Here is a 19,625-nt window from a genome sequence, read left to right as displayed (position 1 = left end):
TATCCTGTTTGACAACGTTTGTTAAAAACAATGTCAGTAGAATTGAATACTGACGAATAATTAAACTACCAGGAATATGTTTTGGAGTGAAAGCTACAGTCTGTGACAGTTCCATTATTAAAGTAAATGAATCACAATAAATTCTTATCTTCGCCCAAAAAAATAAGGAGCAATGTTTTTAATTTACAAAGTAAATCGAGATTTTGTTAAATTATGGATTGCTTTAAATCATATTTCCAAAGAGGAATGTATCTTCCTTGGCATCTGACAAGGTTATAACTACACCACCACAGATATTTCAAAGAATTTCTGAAAATCATATGGGATGTTTTAATTCATCCATTTTGTATTTATGTTGGCAGAAAACTCTTTAATGGTATGTATTCAGTGTTGTATTAACACTGATAATACTCCAGCTACATCCTGTATTTTCATGGGCAAGAGCCCCATCTAGAGGATTCCTGAACTGTGGATTCCTGAATTTGAACCCCTCTGAAAATAACCCTGAGACGGTTTCTTTATGCACCGTCAAAACTATACAGCAAGTAATACTGGAGCAAATTGGTTCACAAGTTTAAATGATGTTTAAGTCACGTAATAATGTATTGCCAAAAAAGCTGCCATAAAATCATTTACAACCAAATAGCAAATTGGCAAGTAGCGCCATCTATTGGTTCAATACCAATCAGGGTAATGGCTGTATAATTTACTGACAAGGTTATTACCTATTTAAAAATGAAATGTAAGTCATATTGTTTTCTATTTATAGCAAGTCTTCCGGGCCAATGTTTATCTCTTTTGGGAAGAAAACCCCAAACATGACAATACATTTGTGGGACATAGATGCTTCATCTCAACCGTGCAAACTGACAAGATTAACCTAAAGATTTCTGCAACAAGTAGCTCCACCTCCATTAATATTTGCTGGATAGGAAGCTTTTGCTGACAGGGGCTTCTGTTAACACAGATATATGGCAGAACATAATCTGAGTGTTTAAAGAGGTTATGAATCCTATATTAATTAGTGTTTTAAGTGCTGTCTTTGAAAGGATAGGATTGGACAAGGTAACTGTGTGATTTAATGAATTTTTTTGATATTTATCTGCAGGCTTTGAGGCAATTAGTTGAAATATTTTTTATGTCGGGTTTTGACAGACATGGCTTTTCATAATCAGTACATTGTATTGCATTAACTTCCCATTCGTGTAATATTGTATTTCCTCTGAGAGGTTAAGAACAATACAATATTATATATTAGTACTATTAGTAACACACAATGCTAATTGCCCTTGAGGTCATGAAGCAAGATAAAAGAAAACAAAAACACCTCATGCATGTAAGGTTACATCGAACCCCAGTTTGGGAGAGAAAATGTTTCCACCTGAAACTGGCAATAATGTGTGGGATAGGTGAGTTGTGTGTGATATATCTCAGTGTCGGGGGGCTGTCACCATTGTTCACAGAGTAGGGGGTGTGATCAACAACCAAACAAACATGCTGTCCAGGGGTTGAGGCAAGGAGAAGTACACAGAGCATCAATCAAACTCGACCTGTGAAGAGCTGATACTGCAGCACACGTGTTTCTTGGCTCAGTAGGGTTCAGCTAACCTTCCTCAACATCAAGCCCTCTTTACATGAGCGGTCACAACTTTGCCTTTAATTATACAAACATAGTTTATTTAATGTTCCCATGCTTTGTGCAAAGCATTGGTGCAGATGTGTCGTTATACAACAATCTCAAATTGAAAAGATAGGGATTAGCTTGTGTTCAACATGTGTCTATTTAATTAAAGGATTAAATGGTTCAGTCAAACTGTGGTCCAAGGCCTGTAAATGCTTGTTGGGAGTACTTCCACTTTCATTTGGACCAGTGTGAGATTGACCTTGTTTTTGAGAGCTTGTTTTTTGGACAAATGCGTCTGGTGCTCACATCAGTGGTTGGCATGGGCTTGTACAGGGACATCAAGACATCCTCTACTGCTGCTGAGCGGTTCCCCCGGTTGAACATTTTATCAGGTATGAATGTTTTCCCTCTTACCAAGCACTACTGAAAAATGAATACTGTAACCCACGTAAAACATGGTACTCAATGCCAAAGTCACAGCTTTCTCCAAATCATCAAGGATCCGGTTGCTAATTTCAATGATGTTTGAATACAACAATAGAATCATTGAGATGCAGTGTCTCAATAAAGTATCCATTGTTGCTGTAGCATTCAGAATATTCGACAAGTCCTACACCCAGAAGCCAGAAGCCCTGGCCACACACAGCTACCGGTGTTCCTTAATTAAGGGCAATCTCTGAAGCAGAAATAATGTTACCAGACCTCAATCTCATTATCAGTTTAATTAAGAAATAAATGTGCTGGAACAAACATAGGGGCTGTGTAATTGACAGAGTCAGAGTGAAGGGTGGAACACAGGATGAACCTCATTTATGGTTATTGACCTATTTTGATGGCTTTAGTATCCTTGTTTACCTCAAGTTCAAACGGTGCATCAGTAAATGTTATGTTAATGTAATACATAAAAAACACAGAATTTCACTTGACCTTATTACATTTTGAAATGTGCAGTTTGACTTTGTCACCTATCACATGAATTAGCCATAAGTTCATGTGAAATTCTTGTGGGATTTTGTAAATGGTCTTATACTCAAAGGTATACCCACCCATAATATAACATTACTGAAACAATGAAAACAAAGACACCCTGCTACAGTGGTTAATTGGCAATAAGTTATAGGTAATGACATTGAAATCTTGCTATTTTTATGGGGGCTATATTTTTTCGGACACCCTGTAATGGTAATGACAGACATGATCTAATACAATAAAACAGTCTTACATTCATGAATATTAGTCCAGCTCTGACTGTCAATGGGAATCAACATTTTTAATGTATAATCAAGTTGCACAGTTGTTTAAGGTCAGCAGTTAGGCAATGACTGTTACATTATAAATCTGAGTGTGTATTAAACTGTGAAGGCTATATTAATTTGTTAAATATATAAAAACAAATTATAATTATGATATATATATAAAATTTATAATGTAGACAAAAACTTCATATTACAAAACAGAAGCAAAAATGGAAGGTTCCTACAAGTAGGCAGCAAGTTTACATATCAAGCTTACATTTCTGCAGAGGCACAGCGCCCTCAGTGTCCAGTAGATGGCAGACAATTTCCTTGTTTTACTCGATTTTACACTGCAGCAAGTCAGCAACCATAGAGAAGGTTAGAAGCCTCTAGTGGTCGAAAAGCAGTTCAGTATTTGACACTGCAATTCAAGTCTTCCGCCATTTTCAATGTAGTCAAAAGTGTGGGACCTTCAACAGACTTCATATTTTTTGATGACTTAGCCAACTGAATCTGACTTTCAACTTAATTGGCTGATCCTTCCTGATGATCCACTTGGAGTCACGTCAAACTTAGTTATCCAGAAGGATAACGTTTTTTAGTCATTATATCTTGGCTATATTAAAACTGTAGGTGCTTCTTTTTATAATCTCCATGACCCCATAATTGTAATTCAAACCCTAATTCTAGCCCTAACCCTAACATATAATCTACATTTTATCCCAAAATGTAACCTAGCCCTAAAAGTAACCCCAATTATGAAGCCAAACATTTTATTTTTCTTATTGGGGACCAGCCCCAAAAAACCTGTGAGGACTTATTTTTGTACATCATGTACACATACACATAGATCACACATACACATTCCTTCCTCTATCCTTGTGGGGACCAGAAACCTAGAAATCCTTGTTTCCAAACCATTAATATTGAACCTATTTTTATTTTTGACAGAGTCAGGGTGATCTTAAACCTCTCTTTCATGTCCCTACATGTACACACAGACCTGAATTACACACATACCTAAATAGAACACACCACAACAAAGCCACCACAAGGCTTAGGTTTGGGTTAAAAGATGAGACCGTTTTGGATAAGTTTTTTAATTTTGATTATTCGTTTTACAAGTCAGGGGTGTCCCTATAGCCTTTCCCCTGTCAGCTGGACAACATAAGCGATCAGTATTGGCATTAGAAATGTCCACATAGGATTCGCGGTATTTGATAGGTTAGTGATTAACCTATCTAACGGTGCATATAATATATTAGAATAACATTTATTTGGTATATAAAAATAATATATATAAATACTTGTTTTGAATGTAAATAAAGTTAGTGAACCGCTGACTGAATCATCTTGCGCTACCAGTTTATTCGGGTATAACGACGAACCTTTTGGACTAATCACGTGGTGTAATATCTTCCTTTCTTCTCAGAACCAAGAAGAATACGCCGCAAAATGGAGGTGATGATGTTATAAATACTGAATATTTATTAATTGCTGTATATTTGATTAGCAAATAACATAGCGTTGAGTGTATGTGTAGCAAATAAGTCTTTGAAAATGTGTTAGCTACTGCAACAATAAAATGTGCGCATTCTAACAGCAATGTTGGGGGAGGCAACGACGTTAGCTACTTAGCTAGCGACGTACCATAGTTGTGTTTGAACATTTGATTTTGCTATAATATTTCATAATGATAGTCCCCGGGTTTTACGGTTACAGAGTTGCAATGTTTTGTTTAACGATTAGGCTGTGTTGAAATGTCGAGACAATTATTTGTATCCGTATAACATCAGCGGCAGGAGACCTAAAATGTACGGCAAGCTACGCCTAAACACGGCTAGTACAATAAGTAGGAGCTACGTTATAGTTACACGCATTCAGTTCGATAAAACAGTACAGATAGTAGTATTTGAATTGTACAATACAACAATTCATAGGGTGAATCGATGTTTCTCTAGAAATTTCCTGAGTCGTGGCTAATGAGGTGATATAACTACCTCCGTAAAAAAATGCTTTGGGTATATATATATTTTTTTTTAATCAGCAACCTACAGTAGGCCTTGATGGGCTGGTCTGTTTACCTCCCAATAACCATATATGGGCTTATTTTGTTTCTCTAAGCGTTCTGAGGCCACCGCAACTACAAAAAACTGCCTGGTTGGCACAAAATGCGTTCTAATGCAGTTAGTCTACTCGTGGGCCTTGTAAAACGAGTACACGGGTTGGACCCTAGTCTACTGCACACGTTTTTTGATAAGGAGCATTTTAGGCATTTAAATGTATTGCTTATGTCTGTTCAGCTTCAAACATTTCTATAAAGAAAACAGTACTATGGGTGTGCCTGTGTCTGGTCTGTTGGTGTTATTGTATTGTATGTTAACATAATGTTTAGTGTGAACCCCAGAGTAAATGCCACTGTGGCAGTTGTTAATGGCGAACCTAATAAAAAATCTTTGAGATAAGCTACTATACAGTTGCATTGTTATGTGACATTCATCCTGTTTTAAATAATTTCATCAGGGTCGTGAAGCTAGGGAGCCGGAACAGCTCAGGAAGCTATTCATTGGGGGCCTGAGTTTTGAAACCACTGAGGAAAGCTTAAGGCTCCATTTTGAGCAATGGGGCAAACTCACAGATAGTGTGGTAAGTATGTGTTTCCCTTGCATTTAATTTCATATGTGTAGCAGTTATGCTGCCTTTTCAGGAGACCAGTGTTAATGTAATCGAATACATTGGTTTCGGGCAGGTGATGCGCGATCCAAACAACAAGCGCTCGAGAGGGTTCGGCTTTGTAACATACTCCTGTGTGGAGGAGGTAGACGCTTGCATGGCTGCTCGCCCTCATAAAGTGGACGGGCGTGTTGTTGAACCCAAAAGGGCTGTGTCCAGAGAGGTAAGCAGATGCTTCTTCATGTTCCAGAGCATACGCTGTTGTGGAAGTGTGGCAGCTACATGCTTACTGCTCGGTGACACTTGTGTCTCAGGACTCCAATAGGCCGGGTGCCCATCTGTCTGTAAAGAAGATCTTTGTTGGAGGCATCAAGGAGGACACAGAGGAGCACCACATCAGAGAGTACTTTGAGCGCTATGGGCGGATTGAGTCTATTGACATCATGGAGGAACGTGCAACTGGGAAGAAGAGGGGCTTCTGCTTTGTTTCCTTTGATGACAATGACACTGTGGATAAAATTGTTGGTGGGTATGGCGTTCCAGCATGAATTGGGGGATTTTGAACATTGGTAACCATCCTTTTGCTAAGTGTTTTCTTTTTCTCTTCAGCTCAAAAATACCACACAATAAACTCTCACAACTGCGAAGTCAGAAAAGCACTTTCGAAACAGGAAATGATGGAGGCATCCAATCAGAGAAGTAATCATAACATTTTCCTCTGTACAAATTACCTTTTAAGTGTAGCCGTCTCTGGATGTAGTACAGTGTCAATATTTACATGATCTTTTTAGATCGAGGTGGTGGCTCTGGAAACTTCATGGGTCGAGGCGGCAACTTTGGCGGTGGCAACTTTGGACGTGGTAAGAATCTTTATACATTAGATGTAAGGTTACCGTAAAAAACTTAATCACACCGTACTTTAAAAAAAAGAACTGCCCTGTGCGTTGCAGGAGGCTATGGTGGAGGAAGAGGTGGCTATGGAGGAGGGGATGGATACAATGGAGATGGTAGGCATTTCTCTACTTTTAGTGGACAATCATACATGCAAGGGGACTTGAAGATGCATTTCATAGATGACATTTTTGTTTTAAACTTTTTCTGTCCAGGTGGGAACTACGGCGGGGGACCTGGCTACGGAGGGGGGCGTGGTGGCGGGTATGGGGGAGGAGGTCCTGGATATGGCAACCAGGGAGGCGGAGGCTTCGGGGGAGGGTATGACAACTACAATGACCGAGGCAATTTCGGAGGTAGGAATGCATGCTTTAACCTGTATATCGTTGACTTGTTTGTTTTCATCTGCACTCACATTAATTGGATGTTATCTCTGATATCATCCTGTAAGCAAGTACCTTTCTATCTTAGGGAACTTCGGCGGCGGTGGCGGTGGTGGAGGTGGAAATTACAATGACTTTGGGAACTACGGAGGACAGCAGTCCAACTATGGGCCCATGAAGGGAAACAACTTTGGGGGCAGAAACTCTGGCAGTCCCTACGGAGGTTAGTACATTTTCTCCCCGAGCTGAATGACGTGATGTGCTTTCTTGTTCCCCAACGGCACGGCGCTCATCTGTCAATCATTGCTCATTACAGGCGGTTATGGTTCAGGCGGTGGAAGTGGGGGTGGCTATGGCTCTCGGCGATATTGATACTATGATGCCAGGGTGAGTTCCCTTTGAAAATACTGTTCATACCCTGACACGTGTATAGTACAGCGTGAGCCCACGCAAGACTAGAATAACTGTTTGTTTTATCCTGTATCCATTCAACAGGCATCAGTTCTTAGCAGGAGAGGAGATGAGCAAGGATTGGTCAGGAAAGCTGCAGGTTACTGTACTTTTAGGCAGTCGTCTGAAAGCATTTAGAGGAACAGAACTCAGAAAGTTACTGCAGCGTAACGGGAGACTATTCCTAACAAAAAGACTACACACAAGCTACACAGAGTGTAGCTCGTGTCTTCCCTTATTTTTGGTAGATGTTCTACACTTTATAATTTTTCTTTTTGTGCATCTGAAGTGTATTATGTATTGTTGTGCCTGTGGAATCAGGAGTGAAATGAAAAAGAATAATTTCTAACTCAAGTCAGTTTTAAATGGTCCTGAATTAACTTTGCCGTAGATTGATAGATTTTTCTCTGGTCTTCTCATTTTTGTTGTTTTTGAAGAACGTGGTTCTGTCAAGGGCATAGATGCATTTAGGCCCTGAAATTAGCAGTAGCTGTCCTTTTTTCTTTTTCTTTGAAGTTAATATGATTGCAAGTCTCCGTATCAAGTGTAATATGATTTTGTATTTCAAGAACAGTATGTATTTCATTAATTCCATTAGTGTAACAAGTGGTCATAAGTAGTGCAGACAATTTGAGGAAATGTGTTTTACACTACTTGTATGCCGTATACAGAATTCTAGATTGTTAAAATATTTTGACAAGTGGAAAAAAAAAAGTTAAATAAACTTGTGTAGTAAAGTATTTTGAAGTATAGTGCATCATTGGCTCAGAGGGAGATTTAAGGATTGGATTTTTGTCATGTCTGTCATCACTAATCAAGTATAGCAAATCAATATCCACAGAAGAATGTTATGTCTTCTCTGAACTTCCTTGAAATATTCCTTTTTTTTATTTTTTCTGACTGGATGGAAAGGGAGTCTTGGCTAGTCCTAGATCAAGGCACGCACATCGCCTAGCCAGCATTGCACTAGTTGGATTGTTACAGCTACAAGCCACTTCAGTTGAGCCTCAGCGGGTCAGTATGGAAGATTGCATATGACTTTTTCAGACAGGACGTCTTCAGCGCCAGCACAGAGGACAAGGCAGCATGTTTTAAGAGAAAAGAGAAGGCAGCGCCGAGAGAGCCGCATCCTTGGAGAAAAGCTTGCAGTGTCGTGCCCGGTAGTGAGCATCGCTCTCTCAAAGCTAGCTATACCTTTTGAAGATCAGCTGATGCTAGTCAAGAAAGACTAACTAGCGTTCCTGGACACTTGGAGATCCTGTTGAGTCAGATATGGCAGATAACCAGGAAGTTCTTGCTAGCTGTCAGACCTTACAGAGGAAAGAGTATTTCACAAGCAGTGGTAACATAAAGAAGATGGAGCAGGTAAGAGTAACCACTTTGCTTGATTTACAGATCGGGAAAGAAGCATTACGACTACTGTTAAAGGCTGAAAATCTGTAATGACACGATTACGTGGAGATTTCTGGATGGGTAAGACTTAAGTATTTCTCAAAGTATGCTATATGTAAAGGCCTTCCCAGACTTTGCGTTGGATTCAGTCTTTTGCAATTACAGCCTGTCACACTCGTGTGGCCAAATTAATATCTACATAAACCTGGCCAAATGGTAGGATTTTCTTCAGTTCTGTCATCACATTCTGTGATTAGCTTGCAAGGCTCATTCAGCACTGCCATGAACTAATTACTATTAACAGTATTGAACTAAACTATGTCCACGCAGGTAATCGAGTGTCATTCCTGGTATGGTTTGCAACTGTCACATCCAATAAAAGGGTCAACACGGGGTGGAAGGGCCTCTGCAATTTCCCTCTTAGTTTTTAGTGGATGTAAATCCATTCTTGCTTATGCCAAAATTCCACAAGTTTCACCAGATAGCAATGCATCTGAAAGATTGTTTTAGGTCCCAGCAAGCCAACATGATATTGTTGCAATATTCCTATTGGTCAGTAAGCAGGATCAGCTCGTGACCCCAGCCACACTACTCTGTAAAGGCTTAACATTTTTGACACTGTCAGAACTTTTTTGGAGCCTACAACTGCTTACTGTGGTACATAATCTGTAGAACTAGACCCTACTGCACTGAAGTAGATAAGAATTCTGACACCTTTTTACAACCTAAGATTATTTACCCTTCTGTAGAAATGTCTGGAACTGAAAATGCGTGGCATAAGACGTCAAAAATCGTACAGTCTGTGGAGGCCTTCAGGCTGCACATGCAAACCTTTAAATAAGGTTGAACAAATGCTAAGGAGTCTAATCACCTATCAAATTGAAGGGGTACAATTTATTATTCATCTCTATAAAAGACATCTATAAGCAAAAATAAACAGCCATTACCAACTTTAGCCACTGCTGGCTTAAATTCTTTGAATTAATGGGTGTGTGCATTTTTGTTTTAAAATCTCAATCACCTGAAGTGAACTACATATTTGGTTTGATTTTTACTTAAGGTGATTCTGCCATTAAAAACGACACATGCTCATCTGCCTCAATTACTCTGATTTAAGGTTGTTGTGGCAAAATATAACTAAACTTTGTAATGGTTTTTAAATAGCCAAATCATAGATTTGTTTATTTTGGCCTATAGATTTCTTACAGGGTAATGAATAATCTAAATAATTAGTATTATATTAAAGGTGTATTATGAAGGGTCTCTTAAATTTATTGCACAGCTCACTGAAATTTTGAGGTCTGTCATACGTGCTTAAAGTAACTGTCCAGTGTTTCTTAACTTCTATGAAGTAAACTTATTTCTTTAGAATAATGAGTTAATATTTTATTTGTCTAAAAACAGATGGTATTTTAATGTGTCAAGCTTTTCTTTATAAAAATGTCAACCTATACATGGTCATTAAACATCAATATGAGTAGATTGCTGATTGGCTAGCTCCTCATCTGAGATACACCTTTGAGGATTTTTTTTTCTCAATGTTTTTTGGATATGAGTTGACAGATTATACATATTAGTCAGATTGTCACTGGACAGTTATTTTAAATATACAAAGGCTTACACTAAGTGGTAATAGGTAGCATATCTATGGATATTTTGGATATTTAAAAAAAACGTTTTAATATTAAAGGGGAATGGAAGCGTTTTTCAACTTAAAATACTTAAATATATTTAAACTATGAATGCATATATTGTCAGATTTAAATTTTGTGATGAATATTGTGATCATGGAGTAAGTGCTAATTTGTGACCGGACATACAAATTGCCATGATAAGCACATGAATTGCTGTGTCATTGATTGGACAGAGAGATTTGAGTGATTGTTTATTATATGTACACATTTTCATAGAATTCTTGATGTGCATTTTGCAATACTTTTATTTGGAAGGAAACAATAGTCGCTTCTTTTAGCAGTGGTTCTGCACTACCTACTATAGGCCTTTGCCGCAGACATAGCCAATGCCCTTTCCAGATTATGGGTTAGGAAGGCAAACAGTAACTTATTTATACCAGACATTTTGACAGCATTGCTGGTTATAGTACTTCAATTTAACATTTAACTAGTATAGCACTGTCCTTCAGTTAATTGTTGACCTTATCTTTTTTTATTTATATAGGGATTTTAAATATTAATATTAACCTTTCCTACATACATTTCCTGTTTTTCTTCCATTGTTTAGACTGTCAGTACATTACTTTTTAAAATATTCACCATTTGGAAGCCTGATAACCCACATTGTTGTTAAAAATGTATTCTGTATTACAATGAGTAGCTGTTTGACTTCCTGAAACATGATCTTGGGGAGAGTTGTGACAGTTTGCCTCACATGTATGTGTACTTGTGGGGACAAAAAAACAAACAAAAAAACCCATGCCTGGAAGATGCAATTACCATTAAGTTTAGTTATATATTATAATATGGGAAAGTTTAGGGTCAGGGAGTCGGCAACATGGATTTCTGGTTCAGGGTTAGGTGCCAGGTCCTCACAGTAATAGTGTGCCTGAGCGTGTGGGTGTATAGCTCTTATCTCTGTATTTTGCTTCATTACCATGCATAGCCTACCATATAGTTAGTGACATTATTTTTGACATAAGATTTTGGCCAAAGTATTTGTAGAAATAATGCTTTTAGAGAGTCAATGAGGAGAGTGGGAAGCGGTGAAACGACGCAACTCTGTTCCATCCGTGGTTTATAGGGTCGATTGGATGGGTTATAACCTCAATTTGCATAGAGTAGAAGTGATTTATTTTTTCCTACCTCTGTCAGGAGTTTGTCCTTTTCCTTTCCCTCTGTTCCTTGCACATTTATCTGCGTGCCCCTCACAGAAAAATGTGGGAAAAACCTGATTTAATACGAGTTACTGGTGGATGTATGCATGTTCCATGATTGAGTCATTTATTTGGAATAGTTCTTTTTATTTTGCCTCTGCAGGGCACAACTTTGCACTTGCTTTTTAAAGGTGGAACGCTTCATAGGCCAGGGTACGGCAAGCAGTGGCTCTTGGGATAAACCTAGCCTGCAAATAATTTTATAAAGGCTGTGTTTTAGTGTTAGTACAGAAAGACTTTTCAGAATCAAAAAGTGTTTCCCATTTGGGGTCAGATGGATTTTTAAAAATTCTCGAGAAAAGCTGCGTCTACAAGCCGTGGGACAGAGGCTTCTAATTTCACTTGAAAGACAGTCCTAAATAAAAATTTCAAATCGGGAAGTGTGGGAAAAATGTTTCACCATGTGGTTTTTCAAATTAAACATTATTTTTCTCTGTCTTTCTACACAGGATCATAGTTTTTTGGTAAAATATCCTCATAAACCTGAAGTATGGTTTGAAAAGCACCAGAAAGGTTTTGGAAAACAAACCAAAAAAAACAAATCCGGATGAACATGATTTCAGAGCCTGCGTTATTGCAGAGAAAGGACTGACACATCTAAAAGGTAGAGATCTGTGAAAAATATGATTCAAGAGTTTACATTTTAACCAGTTTATAAAATTTAACAGCTTTGTAGGCAATCATAAGTCAATTGAAAGGTTTGTTCCATCATAAACATATTAATGTATTATTATGAACTGAGACAAAATGGCCCTTCAGTTTGCTGCCGCTCTGAACTGCTTCTGTTCCTCTTTAATGTTTAGCGTTGTTAAATAACATTCTAAACATTTCTAAATTTCATATTGATGATTTTACAGCCCCTTGTCTGACAAAGGTAGGTATCATTCTAGCAAATATAAATGCATGTTATGTGTTCATTGAATAAATAAATCTCTCCTTAAAGGACTTTGTGATATCTTTCATGTGTTATTAAGAACTCTGGGAAGCTCCTTTTTTGCCTTTTGCCAGCCTCATGGTATGTGATTTGGTCTATAAGTCTTCACATTCAGATGTAGCGTTTGTGAGTAAAAGTACCCAGAACTGCAAATCAATACTATGTGCCACACTGTTTCTGTCTCGTGGACCCCTGAATGTGCCTATCACGGTTCTGGTGGAGTGTAGCTAAACACTGGAAAAAGGTGTTGCAAGACTGAATGCTCTTGGACAGTTTTCTCCAAAAACTTTTGACTTTCACACAATTCTATAGATTTAAAAGATTTTGGTCAATATATTATAAGCTTTGTTAACTGTGCTGTATCAGGGGCTTTGTGTTTCGTAGATTTTACAATAGATTTTAATTACATGAAGAATTGCACTTGCTTGGTTCACTGCAACCTCCCTGTCAGCTTCTGGGGAGACCTGGAGGCTTCAAAACATGTAAATAGGTAACCAAAGCCATATGTGCAACTGGCATTCATGCTATAGGCTCCATTACAATATGTCACAATGTTAAAGGTAAGCAAGTGACTAATTGACTAAATAGTTTATTTCATTATAAAGCACAAGTCAGGAGATACAAAAGAAATGGAGCTGCAAATCAGAGTAAAGTTTATAAAACTGACTTAATTAACGTGATCGCAACAGTATAATTATAATACTAAAACATAATATATACAATACACTCTCAATAGCAAATTATGTATTTACAAAGAATATAAAAAGAAAATAGACCAGTACAAAATAACTCATGGAGAGCTTCAAAAATACTAGGCAAAAACTATATAATAGTTCTGCTGTTTTACTAATGCTTAAAGCCAAGCAACTACAAAGTTATCGTTTGCATAGTATTGTTACTAATGCAGTACCAAGTAGTAAAGCAGAGAAGTGCTAGTTGTCGTTTTTCTTAATGAGTGTCTTTTTAATGCGGGGGACAATGAAGACCGTGCCGTCAGTGGTCTGCTGGAGGGAGTACTCTGATGGGGAGTAGGGCTTCCCTTCCTCGTCTCTCAGCAGGCTGAACACCTCCAGGTACAGGGTGTTGAGCTTCAGCTTCATTTGCCGCAGGCTGCTGTTGTTTTCGATCTTCTCTCTCTGTAGTCGCTCCTTCTCCTCCTTCAGCGAGTCTAGGTCATACTCAAGTTCCACAATGTTCTCCATCTTCCGCTTGCGGCAGTTTTGGGCGGCCACCTTGTTTTTGCCTCGCCGGCGGATGTCTCGGACCAGCGCCAGCTGGGCCTCGTTGAGCTGGTGCTTCGACATCATCTCATTGAAGTCATCCACTGGTAGGTTGATGATCATGTCCACGGTGAAGGGAATCTGTAGGGCCTTGGCTCGCTGCTCGTCTCTGGAGAGACGCTTCTCTGAGCGCCTTGTCTTCTTGTCTTTGGTGAAAGGCAATTCGTTGTGGCCAGTCTCCTCATCTGGCTCAGTCTTGCCATGTTTGGGCATTTTGTCTTGTTGGTGAGCTAACTCCAGCAGAGGTGGTTGCTGGCCATCTGGTTGGAAAGACAGGGAGAACATCTCTGAGTAGTCTGATTCTGCACTCTCAGGGTTACTGTCCATCTCCTCCATGTCTGAATCACTGTAGCCACCAAAGGAGCCATCCCCAGACCGTGATTTCTCTGGGGAGCTATAATGTGGGCTTGCTTCCACAGACACACCTGAATCCGAATCGGGAAATTCTGGCATTAGCTCTGGTTTGTTGCTGCTGTCAAATGAATCTCCAGGAGAAAGGTCATGTAATTCCATTGGTATATAAGAAGGCTTGCTTGGGATCTCGGCCAACGAGTTCCCTTCATCTCCTCGGCCACAAGGTAGTGGGACGCTCGTTACTTTTGTGTTGACGATGTCTGGGTAAAACACGTCACAGAAAGTGTCTGCACTGAAGTGTGTATTTAGATCTGGAGCCTTCTGGGTCATCTGACTGAGGTGGTCAATAGGAGCCATGTTGGGAATGCTTTCGTAGGCATTGATCAAATCCACCGGGCAGGCCTCTGCTGTGTTGGTTGCCACGTCTGGCAGGTTGGCCAACGAGTAGAAGGTGTAGTCTGGCTCATGCACCTCTGGAGTGTTGGTCGTGTGCAGATATCCTCTGGTCTGCTCCAGTGTGTCTTCCATTTGCATGTTCAGACATTGCTGGAAAACAAGATTCAGAAATGTAAAAAAAAAAATCAAGCGGTTTCAGACATAAAAATGTGAATATACTACTATCACCTTAAGTAGCTATTTTTGGTGTTTACTGTTTCAAACCTCTCTATATACAGTAGAAGCCAACATTTTGCAGCAGTCTAATATTTCAAATAAAGATGACTAAAAGGTCTGCATTAAATTAGAAAATGTTTACAGTAGAAGTGGTTTCTGGTTCGGTTTACTTGCTGCATACAAAGCTTTAGAAGCCATTTAGGTTATACCAAAACACCTGGAGTTTCCTTTTAAGGCTATGCTCCTGTTTGAGTCAATAGTGCTTTGTCAACCTGCTCAGTATAGAATTAGCGAAGTGTTATTTGCTTCTATGTTTACCATTCAAAAACACAAAACAAAGGTGAAAATGTCCACATGTCTGGCTGTTGCTAAACATGCATTCTTTGGGTGTTTGTTAAACCACAGACCTCAGTGCCATTGACCCAGTAGAATATGCCTATTGTACCTGCAGCTCAGGAAGTGACAAAAGCTCCATCCAGGCTTGCTCTAACTCTGTGGAGGTCCTTCGTGAGGGCAGTGGGGCTGGGAGAAGGGGTGGCTGGGTCAACACTGGCAGCTCGGATGCCATCATGAGGTGGCTGCTGTGCAGGGCTGGGGCTAACGTGGTGTCTAGACAGGCAGAGGTGGTCTACAACGAAAAGGACAGAACCACTGTGAAAGACAGGTACATACAACATTATTCACTGTCCATGAGATATTATTATAAGCATACTTTTAAGCAAATAATGAATGTCTGCGCTCTTACCTCAGTTGCCTCTACCAGGGGAAACGTCTCAGCCAGCAGTTGCATACATTCATCGAATGACATAGCATCCCCGTCTTCTGTGAAGCTGACATTCTGAAAACCAAACGTCAACCCACTTCAGGTTTTCATCTAACTGCCTGCTATGCTAACATTATATGCCGTTTGATAATTGTTTTTAGTGCCTGTTTTTCGTTAAAGAATAGGTCTGAATTTGGCCTGAGGACCTAGTGCTACCCGACGCTCTTCAAGAGCAGTTTCCACAGCGCCAAATCCGCCAGCACAAAACTACAGAGCCACCCGCATTTCCCTTATTACATTCAACAAAGCGTTTACGTAGCTAAGGAGCAGCTGTACCCGTGGCAGGGAGGGGCAGTGAGTTCTACCTGTGTGACTTGGGACTGTACTGTGACAGACGGGGGTGGCGATCCTCCAGGCGTGAGGCGGGGCACGAATTCCCCTGTCTCCTCGTCCAGCTGCAGCTGCGCCAGCAGGGCCTTCTCCTGCTCCCTCAGCAGCTGCTGTTGCTTCTCCTCGTCCTGCTCCCTCTGCCGCTGTAGCTCGTGCTCCTTCTGGCGGTGGCAGTAGTCAAACATCTCACGCCCCGCGCCCAGGTCTATGTCCTGCCTCCACAAGATGTCAATCAGGTCCACATCCTACCAAAAAAAAAAGACAGGTTAGACTGGAACCCGGAGGAGAACGGTGAAGCGGAAACAAGGACAGCGTGTCCCTATTGTGAGCGTGTTGGCTCCCGCCGGTGCCACGCCCTTTCCCTTCAGGTGTCAGTCTATTGACGACAACTCTGGCAGGAATGTAATGAGGAAGAAGCCTGATGAATAATAGATGCACTTCTCCATTTCCCAGAGTTGGGTTGCCACATATGGAGAGGATGTGCTTTTTCAGGTGGTAAGATAGAGACTGGATCATTCTTTAACCAAATACAATAATGGACAATGGGCCGAATGAAGAAATAAATAAAAAAAATAAGATTTAAACAAATTAAATCACTGATGAGAAAATATAGATCCAGCTTTAAATAATACCTGGTTTACGTTTTGTTTGATCCACCACACTGTACCACAAGAACACTACATTGACTATTTTGAGAACCATTAGAGGTTAAGATGTTGAAATAGTGTTTAAAATGTCCCCACTGTTGTACCACATTTATAACAAGGCCATACAGTGGCTGATGGTCATTAGTGGTGTTACAAACAGGACTGTCCTGTCTCTTCTGGGCCTCTTAACATCCATTACACAGACCTTACAGAAGGAAATGTTTCACAAGAGTTTGGGAGATTGCGTAATCCCACCCTATTAGGTCACAAGGAAAGTTCGAAGCATGTGACTTTTTGTTATTCATCTGGGTAGTAAAGAAAAACTATACTTTCAGAGACCATGGGTCACATGACAAGGACAGTAAAAGGAGGCCGATCAGATGATCACAAGCAGAAGGAAGTGTAAAGAGGATGTGATATTGTAGAGATTTTCAGCGTGCTGTTATTTATTAGCTTACTGACTCCCAAAACTACTTGGCCTTGCAAATGAAATGCACAAGTGTGTAGTCAAAATCAATGAAATACAACTAGTTATTGATTTACTTATGGCCTATTATCTTTAATGTCCTTTTCAGAAATTAGCATAAAAACATTGCCTCTATATGTAAGCATCATAGGTGCAGAACTGCAAAAGACACTTTAACCCCTTGGGTGTTACGTCAAAGCTGGTGCTAGTCCACAAAACAAAATCCAGTAACGTCACAAGGTCTGGTTAGGGAAATAAGTCCCACTATTACTCTTGGTCGGCGTAGTGAGCGCAAACAACCACACGTAATACATAACAGCTGCTGGATGATGGCACCTCTTGTGGCCCGCCATGTTTTCTCCTTTCAAAAGCAAACTATATCCATGTTTCACACCTCTACCACACAAAACCAACCACAACTACCTGTGAAGACATCTTGAAAATCTTTTGTAAACACCATTATACAGGACAGGTTCATACTGCCTTAAAAGAAATGAATGACCTTCATTCACTTTACTTATTTCATAATCCCTTCTGAGGAACAGCAAGATTTTATAAATGTATTTCTAAATAAGTGACAGGAGAACAGTCATAAATGTTAGATTTTCCCTGTCCAGACCTATTTTAAGGAGGGTTTTGAAGTATTGAGGTATTGGAGCCTGAAAAAAGGATGATGTAACTGCACTGCAAACGTGTTGACTCCATCTGTCCATTTTGATAAATTGTTTGGATAAACATTCAAGTAAAAACTATTTTGTTACAAATAATACTGGTGTGTTGAAATATTATCCACAAACCATACTAGTTATCAGCTCACTGATCATTCTGAAATGTATACTATAATGTGTCACTTTCGTCTGTCAAAGAACTAGTATATTTTTGTGGATATCAGGATGATTGCAACATTTCTGGGTCGATTCTGCAGGTCAGTGTAATACAAGCTATTTATTTTTCTATTTGTTAGTTCAAAACCAAGATATACTTCACATAGGTTTTTTTTTTCTTTTTTTCTCAGTATGTGTAGAAACTTGAACCACAGACACCATTTTAATCATTAACTGATGTTCATTGTCTTGTTCATTTGACCAAATTAGTGTGGCAGAACCGGTTTACATCAATATAAAATGAAACACTAAATTCCGGAATTCGATTGTGACATCAGTTGTATGGAGCAAAGGTAAGTGTATAAATTCCTTCCCCAAAACACACGCAATAGGGTTCTAGTGGTATGTGGGCGGATTCCTAGGGCCAAAAAACAAACGCAATGAAGGGAAAAAGTCCGCGGAGAGCCAACTTAACAATAATTGTACCATTACACAGAATTCTTAAATTGAGCGGTCTTTCTAATGTAATTGAACTGAATTAAGTGGGAGGAACCCGCCCGACTTCCATCCATGACTTTGCAGAATTGTCAATAAATGCTAGTGACCGAGCCTAGAGCGAGTTTACAGATGGAAATTCTAGGCTAGCATACAGGCAGTAAGTAGCCTAGCATAGTTTAGGAGTAGGTCTAATGCGATTGTCGAACTATAAGAGAACATAACATTAACGATTATGACAATCTATAAAAAAAGCACAATCGTTTCATATGATTAACTCACATAACTATTGAATTGCAAATTGTATTATTATCGGGAAAAAACGATTAGGTTGAACCTGACAGTTGATAAACGAGCTCAAACTTTAATGCGTATTATTTTTTTCTGGAAATATCCAATAAGAGTTTTTCAACAATAAGGATCAATATAGATCAACCTTCAGCTACGATAGTGTACTGCGTTACAGCTAATAAAGTCATATTTACCTGTTGACTAGGATGTATTTTAGTCATCTCCAATTCCATCATAATGGAGAGTTGGTTTGTCTCTTCGTAAAGAAAAGCCCAATATATAAAAATATATTTGTAATCCTTTACAGCAATATAAAATGGTGGACTATCCGAAAGCGAGGAGTCCGGCAGAGGGCAACGTTTTGGCTATGAGGGAATAATTTCTTCTAATCTTATGAAATTTTACGGAAAACCCCAAGCATTGGCCCTGCCCACAAGATGCGGCAACCAGTCAAGAGCTCCGAGAGAGCTACGCTGGGGTCGTCCCTCAACATCCTATTGGGCGGATAAACACAGACTCCTCTGGACAGCCAATGTAACATTTATATACATATAACGACGAGGTTTTTATGTAAACCATAAAAATGAATTCAAAGACATGTCCTTAATGACTTCCTTAATCTCTGCCCCATTAATATTTCTATACAATTACTTTTGATAAGATAGTGTACATGAATCTCAAGATAAAGTCTTTAACTTATTTTAAAACAAAATAAATATTTGGTAACTATACAAAAATATATTTCTCCATTTTGACTTGAGTAAACAGCCACAAATTCATATGAAATAAAAACAAAGTCTGATTCCACAGCCTCAGAGAACCTAGAACAAGGAAAATTCTATTTTTGGTGCAAATGTAAGATTTATGCCAGTTTGGCTAAGGTAAGGATTAAATTAAGGTTGGGTTTAAAATAATTTGATTTCTTTCACAATATCTACTCTAGGCTACCTGCAGCTGTTGTTGACTACACTTCTCTACAATGTATGGTACATCAATTTTGTGAGATATTATGAAAGAAATTTAAGATGATA

At 39.2% G+C, this 19,625-nt stretch overlaps 2 protein-coding genes across 2 annotated transcripts; one reads left to right on the top strand and one right to left on the bottom strand.

Annotated features, from left to right (window-relative positions):
- The first annotated feature begins 4,188 nt into the window (after positions 1-4,188).
- Positions 4,189-7,996, top strand: hnrnpa3 (heterogeneous nuclear ribonucleoprotein A3). The gene is made up of 11 exons (XM_020054970.3): positions 4,189-4,320; positions 5,383-5,505; positions 5,609-5,755; positions 5,847-6,057; positions 6,142-6,231; positions 6,324-6,392; positions 6,483-6,539; positions 6,639-6,779; positions 6,895-7,029; positions 7,123-7,193; positions 7,302-7,996. Exons 1-10 carry the CDS (start codon positions 4,315-4,317, stop codon positions 7,176-7,178), a joined length of 1,035 nt encoding a protein of 344 aa, XP_019910529.1. The 5' UTR covers positions 4,189-4,314; the 3' UTR covers positions 7,179-7,193; positions 7,302-7,996.
- Positions 7,997-13,108: 5,112 nt separating this feature from the next.
- On the bottom strand, positions 13,109-18,974 carry nfe2l2a (nuclear factor, erythroid 2-like 2a). Its single transcript, XM_010879922.3, has 5 exons — positions 18,789-18,974; positions 15,847-16,116; positions 15,464-15,556; positions 15,164-15,346; positions 13,109-14,652 (listed from the first exon to the last, which is right to left on the bottom strand). Exons 1-5 carry the CDS (start codon positions 18,828-18,830, stop codon positions 13,405-13,407), a joined length of 1,836 nt encoding a protein of 611 aa, XP_010878224.2. The 5' UTR covers positions 18,831-18,974; the 3' UTR covers positions 13,109-13,404.
- Between the last annotated feature and the right edge of the window lie 651 nt (positions 18,975-19,625).

Source organism: Esox lucius, chromosome 16 (genome assembly GCF_011004845.1).
Source record: "Esox lucius isolate fEsoLuc1 chromosome 16, fEsoLuc1.pri, whole genome shotgun sequence".
NCBI classification, from domain to species: Eukaryota; Metazoa; Chordata; class Actinopteri; order Esociformes; family Esocidae; genus Esox; species Esox lucius.
This window is presented reverse-complemented; position numbering and strand designations above follow the sequence as displayed.